This window comes from Cavia porcellus, unplaced genomic scaffold (assembly GCF_034190915.1).
Source record: "Cavia porcellus strain 051 isolate PalLab524CR breed Dunkin Hartley unplaced genomic scaffold, mCavPor4.1 scaffold_28, whole genome shotgun sequence".
In the NCBI taxonomy this organism is placed as follows: Eukaryota; Metazoa; Chordata; class Mammalia; order Rodentia; family Caviidae; genus Cavia; species Cavia porcellus.
Window position 1 is genome coordinate 31205154 of NW_026947511.1, and position 24232 is coordinate 31229385.

Here is a 24232-nt window from a genome sequence, read left to right on the forward strand (position 1 = left end):
CAATCTTCTCTGTCTCATTTCTGTTGAGCTCTTTTTCTGTCAGTAGCTGTCAGTTTGTCTTCTTCGTTTTGTTCTCTGCTCTATTCGTTGTGGCCTCCCCGCCCCTATTTCTGGGTTCTTTGTATTTTTCTTTTTTTAGAATATCCTGCAATACTTTCTGTAGGGTTGAATTGGTGGTTGCAAATTCCCCCAGTTCCTCTTTATCTTGGAAGCACCTCGTTTTTCCATCAATTTCCAGGGACAGTTGTGCAGGATATCTCAATCTTGGCTGGAGATTATTATCTTTCAAAGCTTGAATTATTTCTCCCCATGCTCTTCGTGATTTGATGGTTTGTGAAGAGAAATCTGCTGTAATTTTGATGGGTCTTCCCTTGTAAGTGATCTGTTTCTTGTCTCTTACAGCTTTTAATATTCTGTTCTTGTATTGAATTTCTGGAATTTTTATTATTATATGTCTGGGTGTTTCTCTGTTAGGGTTGTAGGTAGCTGGGGTCCTGTATGCCTCATACATTTGAGTATCTTTACCTTTTGCTAAATTAGGAAAATTCTCCTGGATTATTTCTGTGAGTAGCTTTTGTAGTTCACTTGTTTGCGTCCCTACTTCTTCTTTTATGTTCTTAATCCTTAAGTTATGGCTCCTCTTATCATCTTCTTGTCTTTGTATTATTGCTGTGTGTTTCTTTGTTATTTTTAAGAAGTTTTTCATTTCATTCTCCCATGTTTCAAGTCTGCCCTCCAATTCAGATAGTCTGTCCTTAGTTTCTTTCAAGCTGTTATGCCAGTCTTGGGTAGACTTCTTGATTTCTTGATAGTCCCTTTGCACCTGCTTCACATACTCAATGCTTTCTCTGTTTTCTTCATCAAGCAATTCTCCCCTCTTTTTCTGTTCTTCCACTCCACCATCTGCTTTTTCCTGGGTGGTGCTTAGCATTTCTCTAACTATTCTGCATACTTCTAGCTTCAGGTCATTGATAACTTCATTCCTGAATTGGTCTACGAGGCTCTCTAAATGGCGCTTAATGTATATTGGTACAGTGTCCACTATTGCCTGATTCTCAGGATTGGGGGTCGAGGAGCCTTTTTTGTTGCTTCCCTTCCCCATATTTTCTGTTCCTTATGAAATGTAATCTTACACAGGAGGCCCGGCTTCCCTGCCTGTCAGCTACAGCTTGATCGAATTGCGCTGGCTAGTTGTTCCAGCTCACCGCTGCGCCCCAGGGAGTTGCGGAGGAGGCAGCCTACGCGGAAGTCGGTCGCTCCTCCGGGCCACCGTCAGGCTCTGGGATCTGGGCTAGGCCAGCCTAGGGGGTCCGCGAGCAGCGTCCCTCCGGCCAGGCACCTTTCACCAATCCCGTCCGAGAGGGAACCGTGCGGCTGCAGTTGCCGCCGCGTCCTGCTCTTACAGTACTGCACGCGCCCAGAAAATCCTCCGCTGGAGTCAGACTGCGGTAGGGAGTCAGTTCCTCGCTCACCTCGCCTCCAGTCAGCCTTCCTTCCTGTCCGTCGCGTTTCCGACTCCGTTCCCGAGCTCGGCGGTCGCGTCTCTCCTTGCTGAGCCGCTGTGGAGGTAGCCGGCCGCCGCGTGGCGGGAAATCCAAACCGCAGTTTCCAATGGCGCGGAGTCGAGCCTCCACACCGAGATTTTTCTGTTCCTATTTTAGCGCCAGGACTGTATTCCACGTTGGATTCTCTCAGCCCAGTTTGTTCCTGAGTCAGCAGAGCATATCTCTACTGGTTCGTATCTCCTTAGTCCGCATCATTCCTGGCCTCTGAGCCGAGCCTTTAGAGAGCGTTCAGTAGTTGCTGTTGTCTGTCCGCCATGTTCTCCAGAGTCATATTTCATTAATTTTATAGCTAATACTTCACTGTATGGATATACTACATTTGGATTATCCATTTATAAGTTGGCATTTGGATTGCTTCCACCTTTTGGTTATTATGAGTAACAAGCTATGAATATTCATGTGCATATATTTTTATTCCTCATAAGTATATACCTGTGATTTGAGTTACGGAATTACATGGTAATTTAATCTAACTTTCTAAGGAACTGCCAGACCATTGCCAAAATGGCTACACAATTATCACCTGTAGTGTATGAAGGTCCAAATTTCCCCACATCCTCATCAAACTCATGAGTCTTTATTATAGCCACTGTAAAAGGACAAAAGCAGTTATTTCATTGTATCTGTGTGGGATGGTGCTAGGAAGTGAATATAGATACCCTGTATCATATGCTATACCACAGAGTCATAACCTATTGCTGTCTTCTACTTGTATTTCCTAATGACTAATGATGTTTGGCATCTTTTTGTTTGCTTATTATTTATCTTCTTTGGGGAAACATCTATTTAGAACATATGGGCATTTAAAAATTGGTCTTTTTTTGTTCTTTTAAATTGAAAAAGTAGTTTATATACACCGATGCAAGTCCTCATCAAATACATAATTTCTGAATACAGCTGTCATTCAGTATCTGTGGGGAATTGTTTCTAGGACCTCCTGTGGAAACTGAAAATCTCAGTCACTAGTTCTTTATATAATGATGTATTTGCATATGTTTTATATATATATATTCCCTCCTACTCCAGTTACTAGGGTTTAAATCCCCTGCCTTTTTTATTTTTTTAGATGGGCCTTCACTAAGTCACTGAGTTACCCACAGTGGGAATGAAATCAAGCTCTTGCAGCTTCAGCCTCCCAGAGTGCTGGAATTACAGGCATGTTTCATCACACCTTACTTCTAGTTTCTGTATTCATTTTGAGACCGAGTCTTGCTAAGTTGTCCTGCCTCAGCCTTCTCAGTAGCTGGGATTACAGGTATGCACCATCATGCATATCAAGGTTTTTGAAAGAAGCAGTTTATTATTTTGGCTATTTGAGTTTTGGTACCATATCTAAAAAAAATTTCCCAATGCAAATTCATTAAGATTTATCACTATATTTTCTTTTTAGGTCTTTGAACAATTTGAGTAAATTTTCCTATGTTCTGAGTTTGAAGTCCAACTTTATCCTTTTGCATGTAGATAGCCAACTGTCTCAGCATCTTGTTCAGAAGTCTATTCCTGGCACAGTGCCTGCCTGGCAAGTGCAAGGTCATGAGTTCAATTCTCAGTACACACACACACACACACACACACACACACAAAGTCTATTGTTTTTCCCTTAAATTACTTTTGATATCCTTCACAACAGCACCATTTATTTAAAAGTCAATTTTTTCTCATTGAATTGCTTTGGCACCCCTGTGAAAGATCAATAGGCCATACATGTAAGGACTTTTTTTTTCAATTCTTATTAGTCTGAATGTATACGTCCCACTTAAAATTAATGCACTGAAATGCAATGGTAATAGGAAGTGAAGCCTTTCAGAAGTGATGGGGTCATCAATGGGAGTAATTCTTTTATAAAAGAGAAATAAGGGTCACCACATAAGGATGCAGTAAGTAGATGCCTTCTGTAAATGAGAAAATGAGCCCTTAAAAAGATACCAAATAGACCAATTCTTTGATTTTTGACTTCTATCTTCTGAAATTGTGTTAAATTTTTTTTTTGTCTTTTTCATTTTTATTGGTACCGGGATTGAACTCACGACCACCTGCTTGCAAGGCAGGTGCTTATGCCGCTGAGCTATATCCCCAGCCCCCAATTGTGTTAAATTTCAGTTGTTTATAAGCCACCTTTAAAATGATATTATAGTAGTTCAAACAGATTAAGACAACTCCCAATCCTATTTCATAGATGAATGTATCTCTCTTATGCCAGCACCACATAGTTTTATCTTTGTTTTTTGAAACAGGGTCTCACTATATACTTCAGACTGGCCTTGAACTCACTATTCAATCCAGGTTGGCCTCAAGCTCTAGGCAATTCTCCTGCCTCAGCCTTCTGAGTCTTGGGATTATAGGCATGTGCCACACCTGGCTTGATTACTACTGCTTTGTGTAAATTCTGAAAGTGAGACATGCGAGTCCTCCAACTTTACAAACATTTTCATTTAATATTTAATGCAACTTTGAGTAATAGGTATTATCCCTATTTTGCCAATGAGGAAACAAAGACAGTAGTTTAGCTTAGGGCACAAAAATATCTGATGGTCACCCCAAGATTATACTTAGATCTATAATAGATATGTTTCTTCTATAACATAATGCCAAACTACTTTCCAGACTTCATTTATACTAATTCTTCAATATACTCTATAATTTCCCCCTCCCCTAACCTTTTTTTTTTTTTTTTTTTTTTTTTGTCTTTTTGAGACGGGGTCTCGCTATGCGGTTCAGGCTGGCCTTGAGCTCACTTTGTAGCCCAGGCTGGTCTCGAACTCGCAACAATCCTCCTGCCTCAGCCTTCCGAGTGCTGGGATTACAGGCATGAGCCACCATGCCTGGCTTCCCTCCCCTAAATTTATCTGCCTCTAATCTTCTGTTCCTATTTCTTCTCTGGAATACCCTGCTCTTTGTTTCATACAATTTTATTTATTTTTTGTTCATAAAATTTTAATTCACAATACTTTCACTACCAGTTGCCGAAGTGATCTCTCTTTGCTGATATCAGCAAAGCCTCTATTTCCTTAGCAGTACAAGTCTCTCATTTCTTATTACTATATTCTTCAATAAAAGTATCGGGGCTGGGGATTTAGCTCAGCGGCATAAGCGCCTGCCTTGCAAGCAGGCAGTCGTGAGTTCGATCCCTGGTACCGATAAAGGAAAAAGACAAAAAAAAAAAAAAAAAAAGTATCTCTGTAGACATATTATTTCTCTTCCTAATTTAAGATTAAGGACCATCTCTCATTCACCTATTTCCCAAAAGTAGTAATAAAATACCTTTCACACAGTAGGTGTTAATTGTTTTAAATGAATAAATGAATGGGGCATGGTGGTGAATGCTTTGATCCTAGCATTCAGGACACTTGAGGCAGGAAGACCACTGGAAGTTTGAGAGGCCTACATACATAGTGAGTTCAAGGCCAACCTGAACATCATAGCAACACCCTGCCTAAAATAAATAAATCAAACAAACAAATTAATTCAAAATTACCCCCATAAGAGTACATATGTGTATACTGGGGGGACAGATTGTTTATGCGCATGTATGTAACAAATGGCAAGGTTGTAGAAATGAGCATCTAGTAATCTGAGAATGTGATAAAAGAAAGATAACATTAGACAAGTATACAGAAGAATGGTGGGCCCAAACAAAGCTACTATTAATCTTCCATTTCAAAGTATTGTATGCAAGTGAGTAATACGTGCAAAAAATAATATAAAAGTAGTGATTTAAGAAGCTCTGAAGTAGCTAGGCACAGTGTGGTATCTGCAGACCCAGCTATTTGACAGGTTGAGGCAAGTGGATCACTTGAGGCCAGAAGTTCAGGGTCAGCCTGGGCAATGTAGTAAGCCCTCCTCTGTCATTAAAACAAACAAATAGGGGCTGGGGATTTAGCTCAGTGGCATAAGCACCTGCCTTGCAAGCGTGCAGTCATGAGTTCAATCCCTGGTACCGATAAAAATGAAAAAGACAATAAATAAATAAATAAATAAAACAAATAAAAATCCACCCTCAAAACTGAATTTATTGTGATATAGAACAGGAGATAATGTCAATGAATTCAAGTAAAGTTTGATAAAACCTGGGATAACTCAAATATACCATCAGGTCCACTCTGAGGTCAGAATTCCCCAAAAGACAATTGGAAAATGAGACATTACTCGAGGAGAGGGGGCAGCAGAAATGTGGCAATGTGCCAATATTTACAACCTTCCCCACACTCCCAAAACTTCCCTGACTTGTCCATTCTCAGACCACTGGCAAGTCATCAACTTCTCCAGTTTTTACCCTGAATTTCAGGATAAGAAGAATTATTTTCAGAAGAATATGATGGTTCTTTTTTCTCGTCAGTGCCAGCTGGTTCTAGTCAAAAAGTGTAACTTACTCACAAAGGAAACTATTAGAAACTCCGGACTCTGGAAAGACTTCCAGGGCTTTTTGCCACCTACTAAGTCTAGAAACCTATCTTTAGAAACTACTTGTGGCTAACCACTTAGAAATAAGTTACATCATACTGGTGTTCTCATTCTGCTTAGACTCTTTTATCTGGACAGCAAACGAAATTTACTCTAAACAAAGTATGTTTTAGCATTGGTAACAACCTGGCATGTGCAGAATAACTATATTATAGCTTCCTCATTTTCTAGGAATCCAGTTAGGAACTGGCTCAGCCATTTAAACCCCGCCATCTACTTTCTCATCTAATGGCCTCTCTTCTAGCTGGCAGGAACTCCCGTGAAACATGATATAGTAGGCACTGCAGTATACTGGCTGCTTGTTGGGGTTGGAATAGACCTGTTCAGGCTTGAGAGATGAGAAAGGATTAGCTCCATAGGCAATGACATGGGTATCCAGGTCCACCAGAATCTGCAAAGAGGCTGTCAATTCCTGATAGCTATGGGAGAGAGATAAGAAAAACTGTTTTAATGATAGTGAGAATGAGAGTGAGAAAGAGACAGAGACAGAAAATAGCAGCTGCTCAAAAGCATGACATTTCTGTACTTAAGAATTCCAAAAATTATCTAAAACTAGACTAGATAAGGACTATTCTTTCCTCCCAAATGTTTCACTAAATCCATAATTAAGCAGCATATGGGATGAAAAGGCTACATGGGGGAAGGAAGAACATCTTCATAAGAAGGTTAGAAAAGCAAGGGGAAGCAAAACAAACTCTCCATATAAAGAGTGCATCAGGGAGGCATCACAAATAGGAATAGGTCAAAACCTGTAAACAGTAAGCAATGTAGGGATCTTATAGTCACGAAGTAGCAGCAAGGTAGGTAGCCAAGCTTCCATCAAGGTCGGGGAGGCATGGAAACCTATGGATCAAAAACAGAAATAGGAACAGCCAAAGGAGAGCTGAGCTACAAGCAAGATACTTCTTTCACTTTGTCTATCCCAACCCTCATGTTGCTCACCATCTTCATCCTCCTCATCTACTCCAAGCTCTTCAATGAAAAATTCTAACCTCTGGTATATTACATGTAGCAAATGATGAACCAAGGCTTTTATCATATGGTGTTTAACAAGCCCAAATAAATAGGGCTCCAAAGATAAAAAGATACAAGAATCAGGATAGAAAATTTTCATGGAGCCACCCAATAATCCTGTGAACCAATGGCTCTTACCTGGATGGAAAGCCACAACCATATCTGGATGGGCCATCTGCCCAGTCTCTACCTGTTCCTCCCAGAAGTCATGATACAGGCCCCTATGGCCACTAAGGTGAACGGTGTCAGGTTCTGGAGTTGATGTTACAGTGCTCTGTAAAAAGCTAGTAGTCACATCCACACCCACCATGATCACACGGAGGCCAAGATGTCCAGGAAACATGTAGCCAAGCTCATTATAGTCCTCAGAACCAGTGAGAAATGTCTCCACATGAGAAGCACCAACCACATGTACTGTGCTTCCTCCAGGCTTCCCAGTGTTTATCCCCAGGGCCCGAAGTCCTAGGCCCAGTGTCAAAGGCCTTGACAGGATATCTGTTAGCAGCCGCTTCAAAGACCCCCGCAGAGCATCTGGGTCTGGCCTTGGCCTTCCTACACTGGCCCAGAGGATGGTCATGGCATGGCTACCTAGCATAGCATCCAGTGTAGCCTCTAGCTGTAACCTTCTCATAGAAAACCAAGTATCCCAGTCCTGTACACCAGCCGGCCATGGCCAAGGTCCTGAGGGTAGGACAAAATCACCTGTAAAAAAGAAGGAATAAGAAGTGACCTAATCCTTTCCTGGCTTCAAAGTTTCCTGCTCACTAATGAACAATAATCTCTCCATGTTCATTCTGTCAACACGTGACCCCAAGTGACCCATCCCTTCCCAGTTCGTTATTTTTCCCACCCAACAATATGCCTTTGTTATCTTCCTTCAAGTACAACCAACTATGGCCATTATGGTAGAGTTTTACCCAACACCACCACTCCACCTGTGACTAGGAGCCATTCCATGAGACGATCCACAGCCACATGACCAAGTTCTTGACAAACCTTTCTGTGTACTGGCCAGTCTGACCTCTGACACTCTGGATCACAGTAATACACATTTCTGCACCTAAAAGAATGAGTTACAGAAATAACTATGACTCAAATCCAACCTTTCCAGAACAGATGTGGTCTTATCAGTTGAATACAGTAAGTTTCCAATTCATGAGCAAATTCTGTTCCAAAAGAACCTTTGTAAGATTCATTTATGAGTCTGACAAAGTGAGTCTTATACAGTACACAACCAAATACACACATTAAAAGGCTGTAAATAATTTTACTTTTTAAAAAGTAACTATTTTTACTTTTATAGGTACCTTAAAATGGTAAGGTTAGCTGGGTACAGTGGTGTACACCTGTAATCCCAGCACTTGGGAGGCTAAGGCAAGAGGATCACTGCAAGTTTGAGGCCACCCTGAGCTACCCAGTGATTTTAAGGCCAGCCTACACTACAAAGTGAGACACTGTCTCCAAAAAAACCCAAAACCCCAAAAAAACAAACAAAAAACTGGTAAGGTGATCACAAGAACTACTTCTACAATATTTTCACATCTATGAATCCTCATAGAGCAAGGTCCATTTGTATCTGTGAAAGGTAACAACTTTAATATTCATAAGTTGGGTACTTACTATACTCAAGAAAAAGTAGTAGGGAAGAGTGTTTCTTCCCGTCTCATCTCCCCACAACACCAAAAATAAGTAGGATTACACCTATGTTCTAATCTCTCTGTGACTAGAGTTACACAAAATAAGGAATAAGGCTTAAATTATTCTGAAAACTCTTGAATTTCCTTTTGGGATAAGGACTTAAAAAATGGCCCTTTTTTAATGTTTCCCCTATTAGCATGTCACAAATCACCTTTTACAGTGTCGGAGAACCTTGGAGTCTGAAAGTCCACTAGGTAGTGCTCTACAGTGAGCACAGAATCGAAATGTGTCCTCCAATCTTTGGAACATTTCTTGAGGACTTCGAAATCCAAAGCCTGATACAGGGGTACCACCATCTACCACCATCCTGCAGAAACAAAAGAAAAAAGTGGCAATAGAGAAAAGAATATCTCCAAAAATCTCTCATGTCCCTCACTTTACCTCCTATACATTTTCACATAATCTTGTGTCTCCCACTATCATTTCTTTCTTAAGTAAATAAGTCCTTTTAGTAATAAAATTGGGAAGTCAGGATGGGAAAATCACTCATTAAAAATTATCTCCTAATGCCCACATTACTTTCTCCCTCCATCTCCTGAAATCACTTCTACCAAAGACAATGTCTTTCTTCCACAGAACTAGTCACTCACTTGTATTCTTCATAGCTTTTCATGTTCAGCTTTTGAAGAATCAGCTTGGATAGGCCAGGAACATTATTATCCAAGGAGAAGAAGCCAAGTGCATCAATGCTAGGGTCAGGTTTTGTGAGGGTCACAGGTATAGGAGTCACAACTGTGGGTGGAGTTACAACCATAGGAGTCACTGATGGATGTTTCTTACGCCTTCTTTGCCGTAAACGCGGAGCCATGGCCTATTCAATGGTACCTGGGAACTATATGAAGAACATATTAAGTTGAATTTGCCAAGTTGGACATAATATATTTTCAGGTGTTTGACCTCTGACTTCTCAGTCTAGTCTTTCAGACCCAAATTATCAGGAGGATTTATTTAGTGTTTATGGATTACTGATCACCATGGGCAGTTGTAAAAAATGGAGAGAGAATTATGTGAAAATATTAATTTGCATGTGTTACATATGAAGTTCTATATATAAATATATATGTAAGTAAATGCAAAGAAAGTTGGCCAGAGCCAGATGTGGTGGTACATGCCTGTAATCCTAGAACACGGGGGACTAAGACAGGAGGATTGTTACAAATTTAAGACCAGCCTGGGCTAAAAAGTGAGCTCAAGGCCAGCTTGAACTGCATAATGAGACCCCATCTCAAAAAGACGTTCCCTCCAAAAAAGTGTCAGGCAAAATTGTTAGAAAACTAGTAATATAGGGCCAAAGATTTAATGCAGCAGCAAATCACCCGCCTGACAAGTACAACGTCATGAGTTCGAACCCCAGTACCAAAACAACAACAACAACAAAAAAAACCCCTAGTAATACTGATTACTTCTGAGTAGGGGAAAAAGATAATGAAATAGAAACTCGGTTAATTAAAGGGGACTTCTTCATCTGTAAATTTTTATAAGAAGGTTATATTCATGTATTACTGTATTTATATTCATTTAAGGAACTGCCATTGCATTTATAAGCAACAAACCAAAAATAGAAATAAAAGGCAATATAAAATGAACATGACAATGCTAAGAGTTATGTAGTCCAAGGAAGTCAGAAAAAGAATGAAGAAAATTTCCTAAGAAGTTAGGTTTTGAAGTACAATTAAGGATATATCCACTACTAGCTGAAACAATGTGATGGGCAACTTTCCTATCTTGTCTTTTCCCATGCCTTCTATAAGGAAAGACAAAAGTGACCAGGCTGGAAAATAATAAAACATTCACTCATTCAAAATACATTTATTAATAAACAGATTAAAATAAAAATGCAAAATAATGTATAGAAATAAATATGAAGAATATACATACATCTCATCTGAATGTCTTACAGGGAGATTAAACTATTAGGTAGTATATAAGTTCTCTAAGAAAAATGAAATGAAAGCTCTAATGAGAGATTAAAAGTATCTTCAATGGATAAACTATAGGAAGGCTTTATGAAACAGAGCATTTGAAATTGATCTTGATAAATGGGAATACTCTGAATATTTGAAGATGGGGAAAGCAAATTCTAAGTACAGAGAAAAGCATGAACATAGAAATTAATATGGGAACATTCTGGAAATTAATTAAATAGGATAATTTGAGTTTGACTGTTAAGTTTTTTTAAATATAAGAGCTAAATATATAGCCTGGTGTGGTGGCACACAACTATAATCCTAGTACTTGGGAGGCTGAGGCAGGAAGATTGCTGCAAGTTTGAGACCACGCTGGGCTACACAGTGAGTTCAATGCTAGTCTGAACTACAGAGCAAGACACTGTCTCAAAACAAAACAAACCCACAACCAATTTAAAAAAAAAATCAAAAAACCAGCTGAACATAAGTCTCAGAAGAAAACAGGGAAAACTTCATGGCATGAATTTGGAAAACATTTCTTATGTATGTCACCACAAGTTCAGGTAACTCCAGAAAAAAACAGGTAAATTATTCCACTGAAGCTAAAGACTTGTGCACATCAGAGGATATTACTGGTTTGGAGGTACAGCTCAGTAGTAATGCACGTGCTAAGCATGTATGAAGACTTGGCTTCTATCTCTAGTGCCACAAAAAAATAAAAGGACATTATCAAAGTGAAATGACAGAATGGAAGAAAATATTTTCAAATCATGTGTCTGACACAGAGTTAACATCCAGAATATATAAAAAATTGTAACACAAAAAATCCAATTAAAAAGTGGGCAAAATACTGCATTTGAATAGATATTTTCCAAAGAATATGTACAAATGGCAATACACAAGAAAATATGTTCATTAATTAGGGAAATGCAAATCAAAACCACAATGAAATATCACTTCACACACCAAGATGGCTACTATAAAAATAAACAAATAAATGAACTATTGAGCATATAATGGAAACCCTGTGCAATGCTGGTGGAAATGTAAAATGGTGCAAGCACCATGGATAACAGTATAGCAGTTCCTCAAAGAGTTGGATCTAGAATTACTACATGACCCAGCAGTTTCATTCTTAGGTATATATCCCTAAAAACAGATACCTAGGGGTTGGGGATTTAGCTCAGCGGCATAAGCACCTGCCTTCTAAGCAGATGGTCATGAGTTTGATCCCCGGTACTGATTAAAAAAAAAAAAAAGATACCTAAACAAATGCTTATACATTAATGTTCATAGCAGCACTATTCAAAAAGATAGAAATAATTCAATGATTCACCAGTGGATGAATGAGTAAACAAATTGGGGGAAAAATATATATACATATATATGAAAGTCATAAAACAATACTGACATGCTGGATAAACCTCAGAAACATTATATATAAGTGAAAGAAGCCTGACATAAGCAGTTACGTGTCATATGATACCATTTATATGAAGTATCAAGAATAGGTCAACTGAGAAACTGCTTTCACAGTTGGTAGTTACAAGTAACTGTGTAAAGGGAAAATTAGAAAAAACTGCTTAACAAGTATAAGGTTTTCTTTTCTTCTTGTTCTTCTTTTTCCTCTGTGCTTTGTGTGTGTGTGTGTGTGTGTGTGTGTGTGTGTGTGTGTATGTTGTTAGTGCTAGAGATTGAACCAGGGCATCATGTATGCTTGGCAAGTATGCTATCAATGAATTACATCTGGGATTCTCTTTTGGGGTGATAAAAATGTTTTGGAATTAAACAGGGGTGGTGGTTGCACAACACTATGAGTGTACTAAATGTCATTTAATTACTAATTTTATTTTGTTACGTGAATTTTTTACATCAAAAAAAAAAAAAAGAAAAACGAAGAAAGAAAAGTATTTGTAGGTACTGAAAGGCTGAAACAATTATCCAGATTACCTCCTGGGCCAGGAAAATGATAAAGAGGATAAAAACATTGCCAGTGGATGGTTTTACTGTGAATGATACAACAAAGTTCAAACCATGGATTATGTTTTGTTATAAAAACTGTCTGACATTTGATCAAAACGTTTGACATATGATCCTTCTGGTCTACATCTATTACAGGGAAAAAACTCAAGAATCACCATGTGGCTGAAGAGTATACAGGCAGCAAAAACAAACAGTTCCAGAATAACCCAGCTTTTGTAAGCTAGTAAACCTTTGTCCTGAGGTCAATAGAGGAAAATATTTTCCTTTGTACTTTCTTCTCATCTGTTTTTATCTACCCTGTCATTATTTCCTCTTAATTCATTAGTGAATGGCAGGGTCCATAGAATGAAGCTCTTCTGTGTATCACAGTATCTACATTACTGTGAAAGAAATGGGACCTAATGGCAATAGACTGCTTTAGGGTTTAAAGGTTATGTCCCTTTACTGAAGGGTAGATGAAATTGCTATTCATACTTCAGAACTCCACTTTAACTACTGACTTGATTCTGCCTTCCATTTTTTTTTTTTGGCGGGGAGGAGTGCTAGGGGTCACAAAGGAATTTCATGCACACTAAGCAAGCACTCTGTTGCTGAGTTAAAACCCCAGTCCAACTGCTCTGTTTAATCACTATAAAATCTCAATGCATTTCTAGAATCACTGCCGTCAGAGAAAAATCATTTATTTATTTGCTCTCTCTCCCCTTATTCTCTGCCCAGGTCAAGACAGTACTTTTTAAGCCTTCAAAGATTGGGACTTTTTCATTTTTTTCTTCTCTCTTTTTTTTTTTATCAGTACTGGGGATCGAATTCATGACTGCACACTTGCAAGGCAGGTGCTTATGCCGCTGAACTAAATCCCCAGCCCATTTTTTTCTTTTAAACATAGGGAAAGTAGCTTCTTAAGTCCCAGGACCTACAATAAATGTTTCCAATGGTAAACTAGAAGTGTTTTTGTTGCAGTGGAGCCAATTAGGACCAGAAAGGGGAAGCCAAGGCAAGAGAATTCCTGAGAATTTGAGGCCAGCCGGAGCTACATAGTGAGTTCAGGGTCAGCCTGACGTACTGATACCTTGTCTAAAAAAAAAAAAAAAAAACAAAACCCAGAAAGGTACTGCATACTTAACTGAATTTCCAAGTTAATCTTCTCCTCAAAGGAAGATTAACTTGGCAATACAGGGATTAAAAGAACTTGCGAGAAGTCAAAAAAAGCACAGGATTCAGAAAAAAGAATTGTGAAATCTCTAATGTTATAGTCTCCATCATGTCTAGAACACATTGCTGACCTACAGTACAAATGTGCTGTCTTTCCAACAAGAAGGTAAAAGGGTAGGAATGAGCTTGGGTCTTTACATATAAATATGTCTCATTCTTCAGGCTCCTGTCCATGTCTCTGTACCTTAGGCCCAGACACAGCTTCCTTAGTTCTAACTTTCCTGCACAGCCTGAGTGACTTCCCAGTTCCAGGCGTATAAACTGACAGAAGCAAAAAACAAAACACAAAGAAACCAAAAACCAAACAAACAGGGAACACAAGGGCAAAGCTGAAAAGAATTATGATAAGGTCTCAAAATTTAATGAAGTTCATTTTACCTAGAAAGAGAATCACTTTTTTTCTAGCCATACTTAGCTGCAACCAGAATCATGGAAAGAATTAAGTTTATGAACCAAGGCACCACTATGCAACATTCCTACAATACGAGAAACACATACTATGGACTGAAGAGGTAAGAACTAGATTATCTATAAAAACTGTCATTCTTTTTTTTTTTTTTTTTTTCTGTCTTTTTCTTGGTACCGGGAATTGAACTCACGGCTGCCTGCTTGCAAGGCAGGCGCTTATGCCACTGAGCTAAATCCCCAGCCCCTAAAACTGTCATTCTTCACCTCCAATTTACAAACCAAAATATTAAACCTATTCCTAGATAGAGGTTTCCCATCTTTCTCCTATCAACGGAAAAACCTCAATTTTCACCTAAGTCATTGATATTGTCTATATCTAGACCAACATAACCCACTCAACATTAGCTAATTCACTAGAAAACACCAAGCTTCTTTCAGGAGGTGAGAAAGGGGAATAAAGCTGGTCCCTGAGGATCCACAAAAGGGGTAGGGAAAGAAAGAAAAAGAAATACATTAACGTGCTATTATGACCACATTCAGCTGCTTAATCAGTGATTAACACTTCCTAGGGTGATAAATACTTTACTCAATTATAAACTAAGCAAGCAGACAGGTTGATGGGGAAGTAACTTACCCTGTTAAGCCCTAGCCTTCCTTCGTTTGCTCTTCCCTCCAAGTGAAGTGGGTGCTCGATTTCCTCAGACTGAGGTTGTGGCTTACTTGCAGCTGTCCCTTCGTATCACTTTTCTTTGCAAACCGCTGAAATGATACTTCGTGATTAAGTGTGCCCTGCCAACCAGACACACAAGGTTGACTTCTCCCTAATGAGGCAAGTAGGGACTTGGACCACTGCCCAAGGACCTCTCTCTTTTTGACTCTTATTCTCTGCCAAGAGGACTCAAGACTCTGTCAACACTCCCAGACTCACCAAAAGCCTGGCAGGCTGAGGAGAGATGAAACCTACTGCTTCCTGGGCTTTTTTCAAGGCAGTATTTCTGTTCTCAATTTACATCCTCGAAAAAAAAAAAAGCAAACAAAACCCTTGGGATTACTTCAGAAGCTACTAGCTATGTGGTTGGAAAGGGCAGGCATTTGCCTGGATGCACTGGAATTCCCAAAGTCCCTGGACATCAATCGAGGCCCAGAAGAGTTCCCCAACAGTCAAAAGGTTTTTTTTTTTAGTATAACACTGCTCAAACAAACTCAACAAAGTCCAATCTAGGTATAAGTATAAATTTAATTATCCACGAACAGAAGAGAAGCTGGGCGTGGTGGCTCATGCCTATAATCTCAGCACTCGGGAGGCTGAGGCAGGAGGATCATTGCAAATTCGAGACCAGCCTGGGCTACAAAGTGAGCTCATGGCCAGCCTGAACTGCATAGCAAGACCCCGTCTCAAAAAAGACACACACACACACACACACACACACACACCCAAAAAAAAAAAAAAAACAAAAACAGAAGAGAAATGGATACTGAATAGTAACCAATTTCAGGGGAAACAAACAAAATTAATTTGTAAGATTCACATCTCCTGAAAGAGAAGTAAGGTGTTCTTTAAATGAGTGCTATCACTTGCATTTCACCCATTTTAAAAGAGGAATGTTTCTGGAATATAAACCCAACACTGTATTTAAAACTAAAAGTGTAAAATATTTCTAGGAATGGAAAATGGGAAAGAATCTATTCAATCATCCCCTTATTTCTTCTATTATGGTTGCTCATCTAGCATATTCATGGCTCCTTATCTCAAAGCTATTGAGCTGTACAATCGATCACAAGTTGTTAGAGCGGTGGTCCCATGACTGCAGCACCTATATTTGATCCCATCTATCACTGGCTATATTTGATCCCATCTATCACTTACCTGTCTCTGTGAACAACATCAAAACAGGGAACAGAACCTCTTAAAACAAGGTCCTGGAATCTCGCAAATTAAATCTATAGGTGCCGGATTTTTTTTTTTTTTTTTTTTTTTTGGTACTGAAAACAGAACCTAGGGCCTTTGTCCCAAACTACAACCCCAATCCTTTTTAAAATTTTGAATTACACCTCACTAAGAGATTAATCTGCCCAGGCTGGGCCTCAACTTGTGATCCTGGATAAACACACAGTCATGTGCTACCATGCTCTGCTAAATTCACATAGTTCTGAGGCAAAGAAAAGAACTCACTGGAACCCTGAAGTGTAGAAACTATAGGAAACTATAGGAAAGGGAAGATGGAAGGATCATGTTAAAGAATCAATGAAACAGGGGCTGAGGATTTAGCTCAGTGGCTCAAGCACTTGCCTGATAAGTGCAAGGTCATGAGTTTGATCCCTGGTATTAAAAAAAGCATCAATGAAACATCACACAATATTATACAGAATAGCTGTGAACAAAGAAAAATCAGTCACAATAGGCAAAAAACCCTGAATAAAATAGGGATGATTCATTCCAAGCAAAACTTTCAAGACAATATCAAACTTAACAGGTTTTAAAATTTGACTCTGAACTCCAAAGAGATTATCAGTTGTGTTGCTAATATCTGAACCACAGAAGGTACAGGAAATCAAGAGATTGACTGGTAATTCAAACATTATCTTGAAGAGAATGACAGAAAAATTTTTATGTTGAATATATTTTTCATCACTACAATTTAAAAAGATCTACATTTTCACAATTTACATTCATCATGAATTACATTAAAATATCTAAATACTTAACAAATGGTTTGTTGGAAAGCTAAGGAAGACTTGAAAGAGGTTTCTATTCAACAAGTAGGAAGTGGTCTGTAAGGCTGTGACATTGTATCTCCTTTTGTGTATACTATCTTTTTTTTCCCCATAGGCCCTGAATCCACTACAGAGCTGAGGCTGGCCTCGAACTCTGCAATCCTGCCTCACCCTTCCAAATGCTGGGATTACAGAAGTGTGCCATTGTATCTGATTTTATACTGCTTCTTTTGAGTTGTTTCCTACTAATTTTTATCATCAACCTAGAATTTTCTAGTTTGCTAGTGATGTTTTATGCTTACCGGTGACTTTCCACAAATATTACATAATCATAGCGATGAACCTAAGGGCTAAAGAAGTTCCTGGCAACTAACATACTAGTCAAATTCCTACTTTAGAGATGCATAGCTATCCCAAAACATCAACATTTAAAAACAAACATCTTTAAGGTATGCAGTGCATAATAACTTTCGAGGCAGTTCAGAAGGTGATTCACAAGTTAATATTGTATCAAATAAACCTATAATAATTTGAGAAGTTCTGTTTTTTTTAAAACTGGAATTATATATATTTTGATGGAAATTTAATTTTACAATGTTTATTATTATAATTATTGTTCATGTTATATATGAGAAACCCAACATATTAAAATTTAAAGAGCAAAGTAAAAGACAAGACAGATGTTGTGGAGATGGGAAGGGGATCTGGGTATGAGAGGAGATGGAAGGAAAGGGAGGAGAAAAGGAAAGATCATGATATGATATGTATATGTACCAATTTTCCATGATGACTGCATTACAAATATATTAATAAAAATTTTTAAAACAGCCATAATTAAATTATTTTACAATGTGACCAATATCCTAATTTTCCTCAATTGGCAAAATCCTGTACTTATTTTGATTATAAAAAACTAGGAGTATGAGGGCAAGAAAATCTATTATCATTAATAATCACTTTTTGCTGTTGTTAAAACATCCAATAATTTCCCAATACCACTATAACAAAACTTCAAGCAAGAACATTTTCTTTCAATTAAAAGTAAATGAAAATAGAGATTTTAAATATATTTAGGAGAATTACCGTAAGCATCCAAAATTCTGTAATGCTCAGTTACTAATGGTCACATAGAATTAACATAACAGAAGTTTAAGGGGGAAAAAATTTGATGAAGACAACAATTTAATTCATCAAATTACCACGAACCATGAATTAGATAAACTCTGAAGGATATCCCAGCTCCATTAACAGAATTTTTTAATTTGCATGAAAAGGTCAAATCAGATTGCATCTTCCAAATAAAACCCAACACAGAGATAAGAGCAGCGGCCCATGCATGGAATTTATTGTGTGCTATTGTTTATAAAATACTCGAATAGTCCTGGACATGCATAATATTTCCAACTTAGACAGGAGACCATACAGGGTGCACTTTCTGGCAAACAAAACAATAGACGGTTCCGCTGCCTGGAGCTCTGAGTTGTATTCCAGGGCATGAGGAAAGCAGGCCACCAAAGTAAAGGGAAATACCAAACTACAGTGGCAATCAACACAGATCAATAATCGTGTAAAATCAGCACATGGTTCCATTTAGTTTAACCAAGCAATTCTGTAACTATCAAATGAAAAATTTCAACATGCAGTCTTGACTTTTATGCTTCCACTAATATCTGAAGTTTGAGCAGAACCATTGCTTCTAGGCTGCATTGCTTATCAAAAACACTTTCAGAACATTTAAAATTTCCTTTGCATTAAAACATAAAAATGGATAGAAAGCCATCAGCAAATCACCCTGGTGGCTATTTAAGTAACTGGAGTACTCACAATAAACTAAAATGTCTCATAACATCTAGGTAACCTATACATGTTGTACCTGTACATCATAGGTCTATATATTAAATATTTGCAAAATGAAAACATGCATACACAAAATACGTCAAGTTTTACAGACATGATTTGAATTAAAATTTACTTTGACAATATACAAACTTCTTTTAAAGTATCTTAAGTGAGTAATTCTGTAATTCTTCATAATTTTGAAATTTAGAGGTTTTCTTTTTAAATCTCTGGGGTATAAATCTCAAAAGATCTGGGCAAAAAAGATTCTAAATTAGTTTTTGGATTTTTGTTCAAGTAAAGAGTATTCCTAGAAATAGTTTATGTATTCATAATTGAAAAATATCAAGACTATGTTACAGAATTAGCCACATTTAAGAACTCTAGACCTGAGGTCAGCATTTTGTATAAACGCCAACTGGGTTTCTCAGTATTTTGCCTACAATTCAAAATACAGCTAGTAACCTCAGAAATATATTTTAAGACCATGCTAATTCATTCTTTAAAGACATTTCATTGAAAAAAAAGTCCACATTAACGCTTAAGATTGCATTTGAAGTTATGATTCAAAAAAAAATCTAAGTCTACTGAGGGAGAAAGAAATCTCATTTGTAAACGTAAATGTGTGAACCACAAGCATAAATGGAGGTGTAGATGCCCTCCATCGGGAATTGCCCCAAGCCCCTTGCTCACTACTCTCCACCTTGGCAGCGATGACCCAATCTTATCAAATAGCACATGTCCCAGGGCCCTCAAGCCTCCATCCAGGAAGGGGGCTAAGGACTCAAAAAGCACAATGGTTTCTTCAGAGGGACTGTAATATTTATAGTCAGCTTGGCCAACCCTTCCAGCTCCTCGGGTGATTTGTCCATTTGGGGCCCGAGTTGTGAGAGTCCCTGGGAAGTCGATGGTCACTGGGCACTATGGTTGCCAGTCCCGTGGTTCTCAGTGGCATGTGCGGTGTTCAGAGAATTGAAACCATCTTGCTGTACAGCATCTTTCCGAGGTGGCATTCTCTCATTGATCCTATCCAAACCCTTTGCCTCTTCAAAACTGCAGATTCTATGTGGTGGAGAGAATCCTCGTATTGCTTAACAAAATGCAAATTTGATAAGTCAGTAATTGTAAAACAATTCTGAGATTAAAAAAAATAATTAATAATTTTTTTAAGAAGAGAGAAAAAACAGCTGTAAGGAACAACACTTAAATCTTACTTTAACTGAATCCTATCCCCATTCCCATTTTCCCCTTAAAATGTGAAATGTTTAAACTTAAATATAAACACGATAGCTTCAAAGATGAAAAATACTTGCTAGGGTAGCTTTAATACTAAAATGATCCTTCTCTGCCCACAAAATCAACCTCCAGGCAATAGTCTCAGTATATAAGTCTGACTTCTCTGTATAAGTTATTTCCTACCTTAGATTCTAAAATCACCAGTGACTATCACAGTAAGGTAGCAACAAGAATACAGTAAGTGAGGAGGCTAAACAAGGTTAATCCTCAACATATAAATCTGTACCAACAGCTCAGGAGCAGAAAGAGGTAGTTAACATTTAGTAGATTAGACTCAGCTTGGAGGTCATTACCCCATGGGCACCAATATGCAAAGAAAAGGTGGGAAATGCCTCCAAAAGTTAAATTTGTATTTGACTGAGAGCAAAAACTATTTATAGCTTCATATTTTAGATGTTTTCCTTAATTTACTAGCCACTTACAACAAATTCTCTGGAAAATCAAATCTAAATACAATCCTTCATCAACTGCAATGGATTCATTCATTTCATCCAGAATGATGCTTCCTCCACTATTAAGCTGTTCATACTAAAGATTTCCATAATTCTAGCTATAATCTGGTCATTTAATATGTGAAATCCCTGAGACTCAGTCTGTGTATATGAACCAAACACATCACTGAGGCAACAAAACATTCAGTAATGAGTAATATCAAGCCATAACAATTTGCATGAATATATCAGTAAACTACAGCCTAAGGTGCAGAAAAAATCATTATTGTAACAGTTTCTGCACTCTCAGGCACATTACTGAAAACGAGTAAAAAGAAACTCACATGTTCACCTAGAGGAGGTTTCACTCATAGGAAAAAAATTTAAGCAGAGAATGAAGCAAAATACAGAGCAGATCTCTATCTGCAGAGTTTAGTATTTTCCATTAGAACAGGCAACATTAAAATGTTATAGCATACCATTTATCCTTTAAAAAACCAGGAACATTAAATTATGGATGCATTTTTAAAACACTGTCACTATGGACAACAATTTTTGTGATTGAAAAAAAAAAAGAGGAAGAGGAATGTGACTATTAAACCTGATGAGTCAGTGAGTATGATTCATCTTGGTTGTGCAAGCTAGGAGTAAGACACACCCATAGGACATTCTCTGATGCCCACCCACACACCACAGATCTCTGCCCAGCAGAAGGACTCTGATCGTACCTTTTTCAGCCTCAATAGCCTCAACTGTGGCTGTACAGAAGTGAGCAGAGGCATGCAAAATGAATGAGAGAGATGAGAAGGGTCATATTGTACAGCAGAAAAGGCAATGATCACTTTTAAATATCACAGTACTCCATACTACATCATCATTTACAATTTAACATAAATACTACCCATATTAGAGTCCCATCCAATCCCCAATTCCTGACACACCACAATTTATACACAGCACTATGACAACATCACTCAAAAAACAGAACATGTAGACCTACTGTAAACACAGACACCTCAGTATCCATGCAAATGCACTCCAGTATTATCCTTCTTGAATTCAACATTTTGATCGCATTAGAATTTTCCATTGTTAACCATCCAGTTATAATCACAGGAAAATTCTCTAGGGTAAATTATAATGACAGAATTGTCTTCTTTCATGTCAAATGGAAACAATGCTTATCACCAGTTGGTTTCATAATATACAAACTCAGAAGTTAATAATGGTTTGCCTGTCACTTCTAACTATAAGACAAGACATAATCAGGTAGTTATAATGAAACTTAAAGGCCATAACTTAGTGAGTTAGTCTAATTAGAACTGTTCTATAGCTTTGTTCTTTTGGAAGAACCCTAAAAAGACTCCTCTTGTCTAGTAGGAACTTCTTCCTTTGTAACTTTCTTTTCTTCTTCTTCTTTTTATTTTTGTTTTTTAGATGAAATCTTGCTATGTTGCTCAGGTTAGCCTCAAACTCTTAGGCCTTGCAATCCTCCTGCCTCACCTTGCCAAGGACATAGGACTAGAGGTGAACACCATTGTAACTGGATTCTATTCTATTACTGATGGCCCCAAAATATAAACGTTTATATTTTGTTTTGTTTAAAACAACCTGTTATAGTGAACCAGTCATGAATTTGTCTTAACAACTAGGACTCTGCATTCTTAACTAAAGACTTCAGAGCATCTTTTCAAACCTATCAATCAATTAAAGAGGCATCAAGGGATAGTACTGAGGAGTCTTTGAGGCAATAAACCCTATTTCATGATATGGAGACTAATACAGGCCATATTATAAATAGGAAATCATCTTGGTATAGCTAATATTGGCCCACTTAAGAATCTCAACACACTTAGCTGTACATTTTGTAGTCAAATATTCTTTAATATCTGGGTTTAAATTGTAAAAAGAAAAAAAAGCGGGGGGAGTTTACACAGAAGACCTGAGCCTAAAATTGTAGAGAAAAATATTGTCCTACAATATTGCCCTTACTGTACTTTACTCAAAGTACACAAACTAAGAATATTTGTATTCTCAAAAAAAAAAAAAAAAGAGTATTTGTATTCTCCTTTCCTTTCCTTCTTTCATAATAAGGCCAATTAGAATAATTATTCTTTTTTTTTTTTGCTTTTTCCTTTTTATCGATACCGGGGATCGAACTCACGACTGCCTGCTTGCAAGGCAGGCGCTTATGCCGCTGAACTAAATCCCCAGCCACGAATAATTATTCTTAAAATATCCTTTTAGAAATAAATGTAATTTAGAAATGATATAATTTATCTAAAGCATTTATTAATATGAAATGGTACTGATGAATCCATGATATTAAGGTAATATTGTTAATCTTAACCAGATATTAAATGGAATTTAGGCATCCAAAAGAAGTAGGATGAATAATAAACAAAGGAAGAGTTTATTTTCCTTAACTATTATACTACAAATAAACACTTATTGTATGCTTATTATACAAATCACTATGACAAAAAAATCTACCCCTAATACCTAGAAAGTAATTCTGGAATGTGCCAGACAAAAGCCTATGGCCAACTAAATGACTCACTTCTGTTTGATCAGAGCTGGAACTCTTACTCTTCAAAACTGGACAAATTTCATTACAGTTTAATACCTGGAGAAAAAGGTCTACCAGAATTTATTTTAAAAGAGTTTATGATAACAAAAGTTACTTAATATGAAACATTCTATAACTTTTACTGAGTATATGGTAATAAAGACTAAAAATTTATTCCAGTATGAAATTTAGTATCTATGATTACATCAAGAGTTTAAAAGTTTGTTAGTATATTTTTAAAGTTATAAAATATAGTAATACATGTCTGAAATTATTCGATGCACTTAATTTTATATGGAAAGGCATTTTCTAGGTTAAATGATATTCATTGCTCTTTCCTGAGGACTTTAACTGATTCCAAGTCCTTTCTACAGCACAAAATAGGTATCACATTCAAAACTGCATACTATAAAGGATGAATGATTGAAATTGAAAGCTAAGCATATGAAGTTTAAGCACTAAGCTTAAAAAAGATCTGATAATTAGAAACTTTTTTTTTGGTACTGGGGATCAAACTTATTACCTCACGCTTATCAGGCAAGTGCTTCAGAGGCTGAACTAAATCCCCAGCCCAACAGGAAACTTTTATCTTGAAAAATACTGCTGTATTTCTATTTGCCTTCACTTATTCTGGGCACCTTAATATATTCCTAGTAAGTTCAGTGCTGTCTTAAACTATGTTTCCTCAATACAACAAAGAATAAATTACCAAGAGGCATTTGACATTATTAAAGTACAGTTGGCTACATATTTTCCCATGTAGGTCTCTGACAATAGCATTTAGGGCTACCTCCCAATCAAATTTCTATGAAGAAAACATAAGCACATAAAAGTAAACTACAGTAAGAATTGTGTAATTTAGCCAGGGATTTAACTCAGTGGCTCAAGCGCTTGCCTGGTAAGTGCAAGGTCATACGTTCAATCCCCAGTACCAAAAAGAGTTGTGCAGTTTATAAAAACACTAAGAAAATATTATGTAAATTAACTTTAAAGTTATTGAAAAGACAATTTATGTTTTCTGACAATAGGATTAAAGATTTAAATTTTATTTTCCAATACTTCTCAGTTGCATGCCCTAACATCAGAGAACATAGCCATTGAAATTAAAAATGTTACATAATTTTTTGAAAAAAAATC

The 24232-nt window shown here is 37.4% G+C and overlaps 2 protein-coding genes across 8 annotated transcripts in view; both read right to left on the reverse strand.

The window, feature by feature from the left end:
• Nucleotides 1-1927: 1927 nt before the first annotated feature.
• Nucleotides 1928-18092, reverse strand: Mss51 (MSS51 mitochondrial translational activator). The gene is made up of 7 exons (XM_003473791.5): nt 14883-18092; nt 9329-9570; nt 8890-9045; nt 7976-8100; nt 7179-7742; nt 6776-6869; nt 1928-6445 (listed from the first exon to the last, which is right to left on the reverse strand). Exons 2-7 carry the CDS (start codon nt 9544-9546, stop codon nt 6226-6228), a joined length of 1377 nt encoding a protein of 458 aa, XP_003473839.1. The 5' UTR covers nt 9547-9570; nt 14883-18092; the 3' UTR covers nt 1928-6225.
• A 188-nt stretch (nt 18093-18280) lies between these two features.
• Nucleotides 18281-24232, reverse strand: part of Ppp3cb (protein phosphatase 3 catalytic subunit beta) — a 53961-nt gene continuing 48009 nt past the window's right edge. For 4 of the 7 annotated variants that reach the window (XM_063239328.1, XM_013156786.2, XM_063239330.1 and 1 more), the window contains 2 exons: nt 21255-21284; nt 18281-19889 (listed from right to left, as the gene is read on the reverse strand). In XM_063239328.1, the coding sequence (XP_063095398.1) occupies nt 19711-19889; nt 21255-21284 (209 nt within the window). In that variant the 3' untranslated portion in view covers nt 18281-19710. The remainder of the gene's footprint in view (nt 19890-21254; nt 21285-24232) is intronic. The other 3 variants (XM_063239331.1, XM_063239333.1, XM_063239332.1) reach the window with 1 other exon arrangement.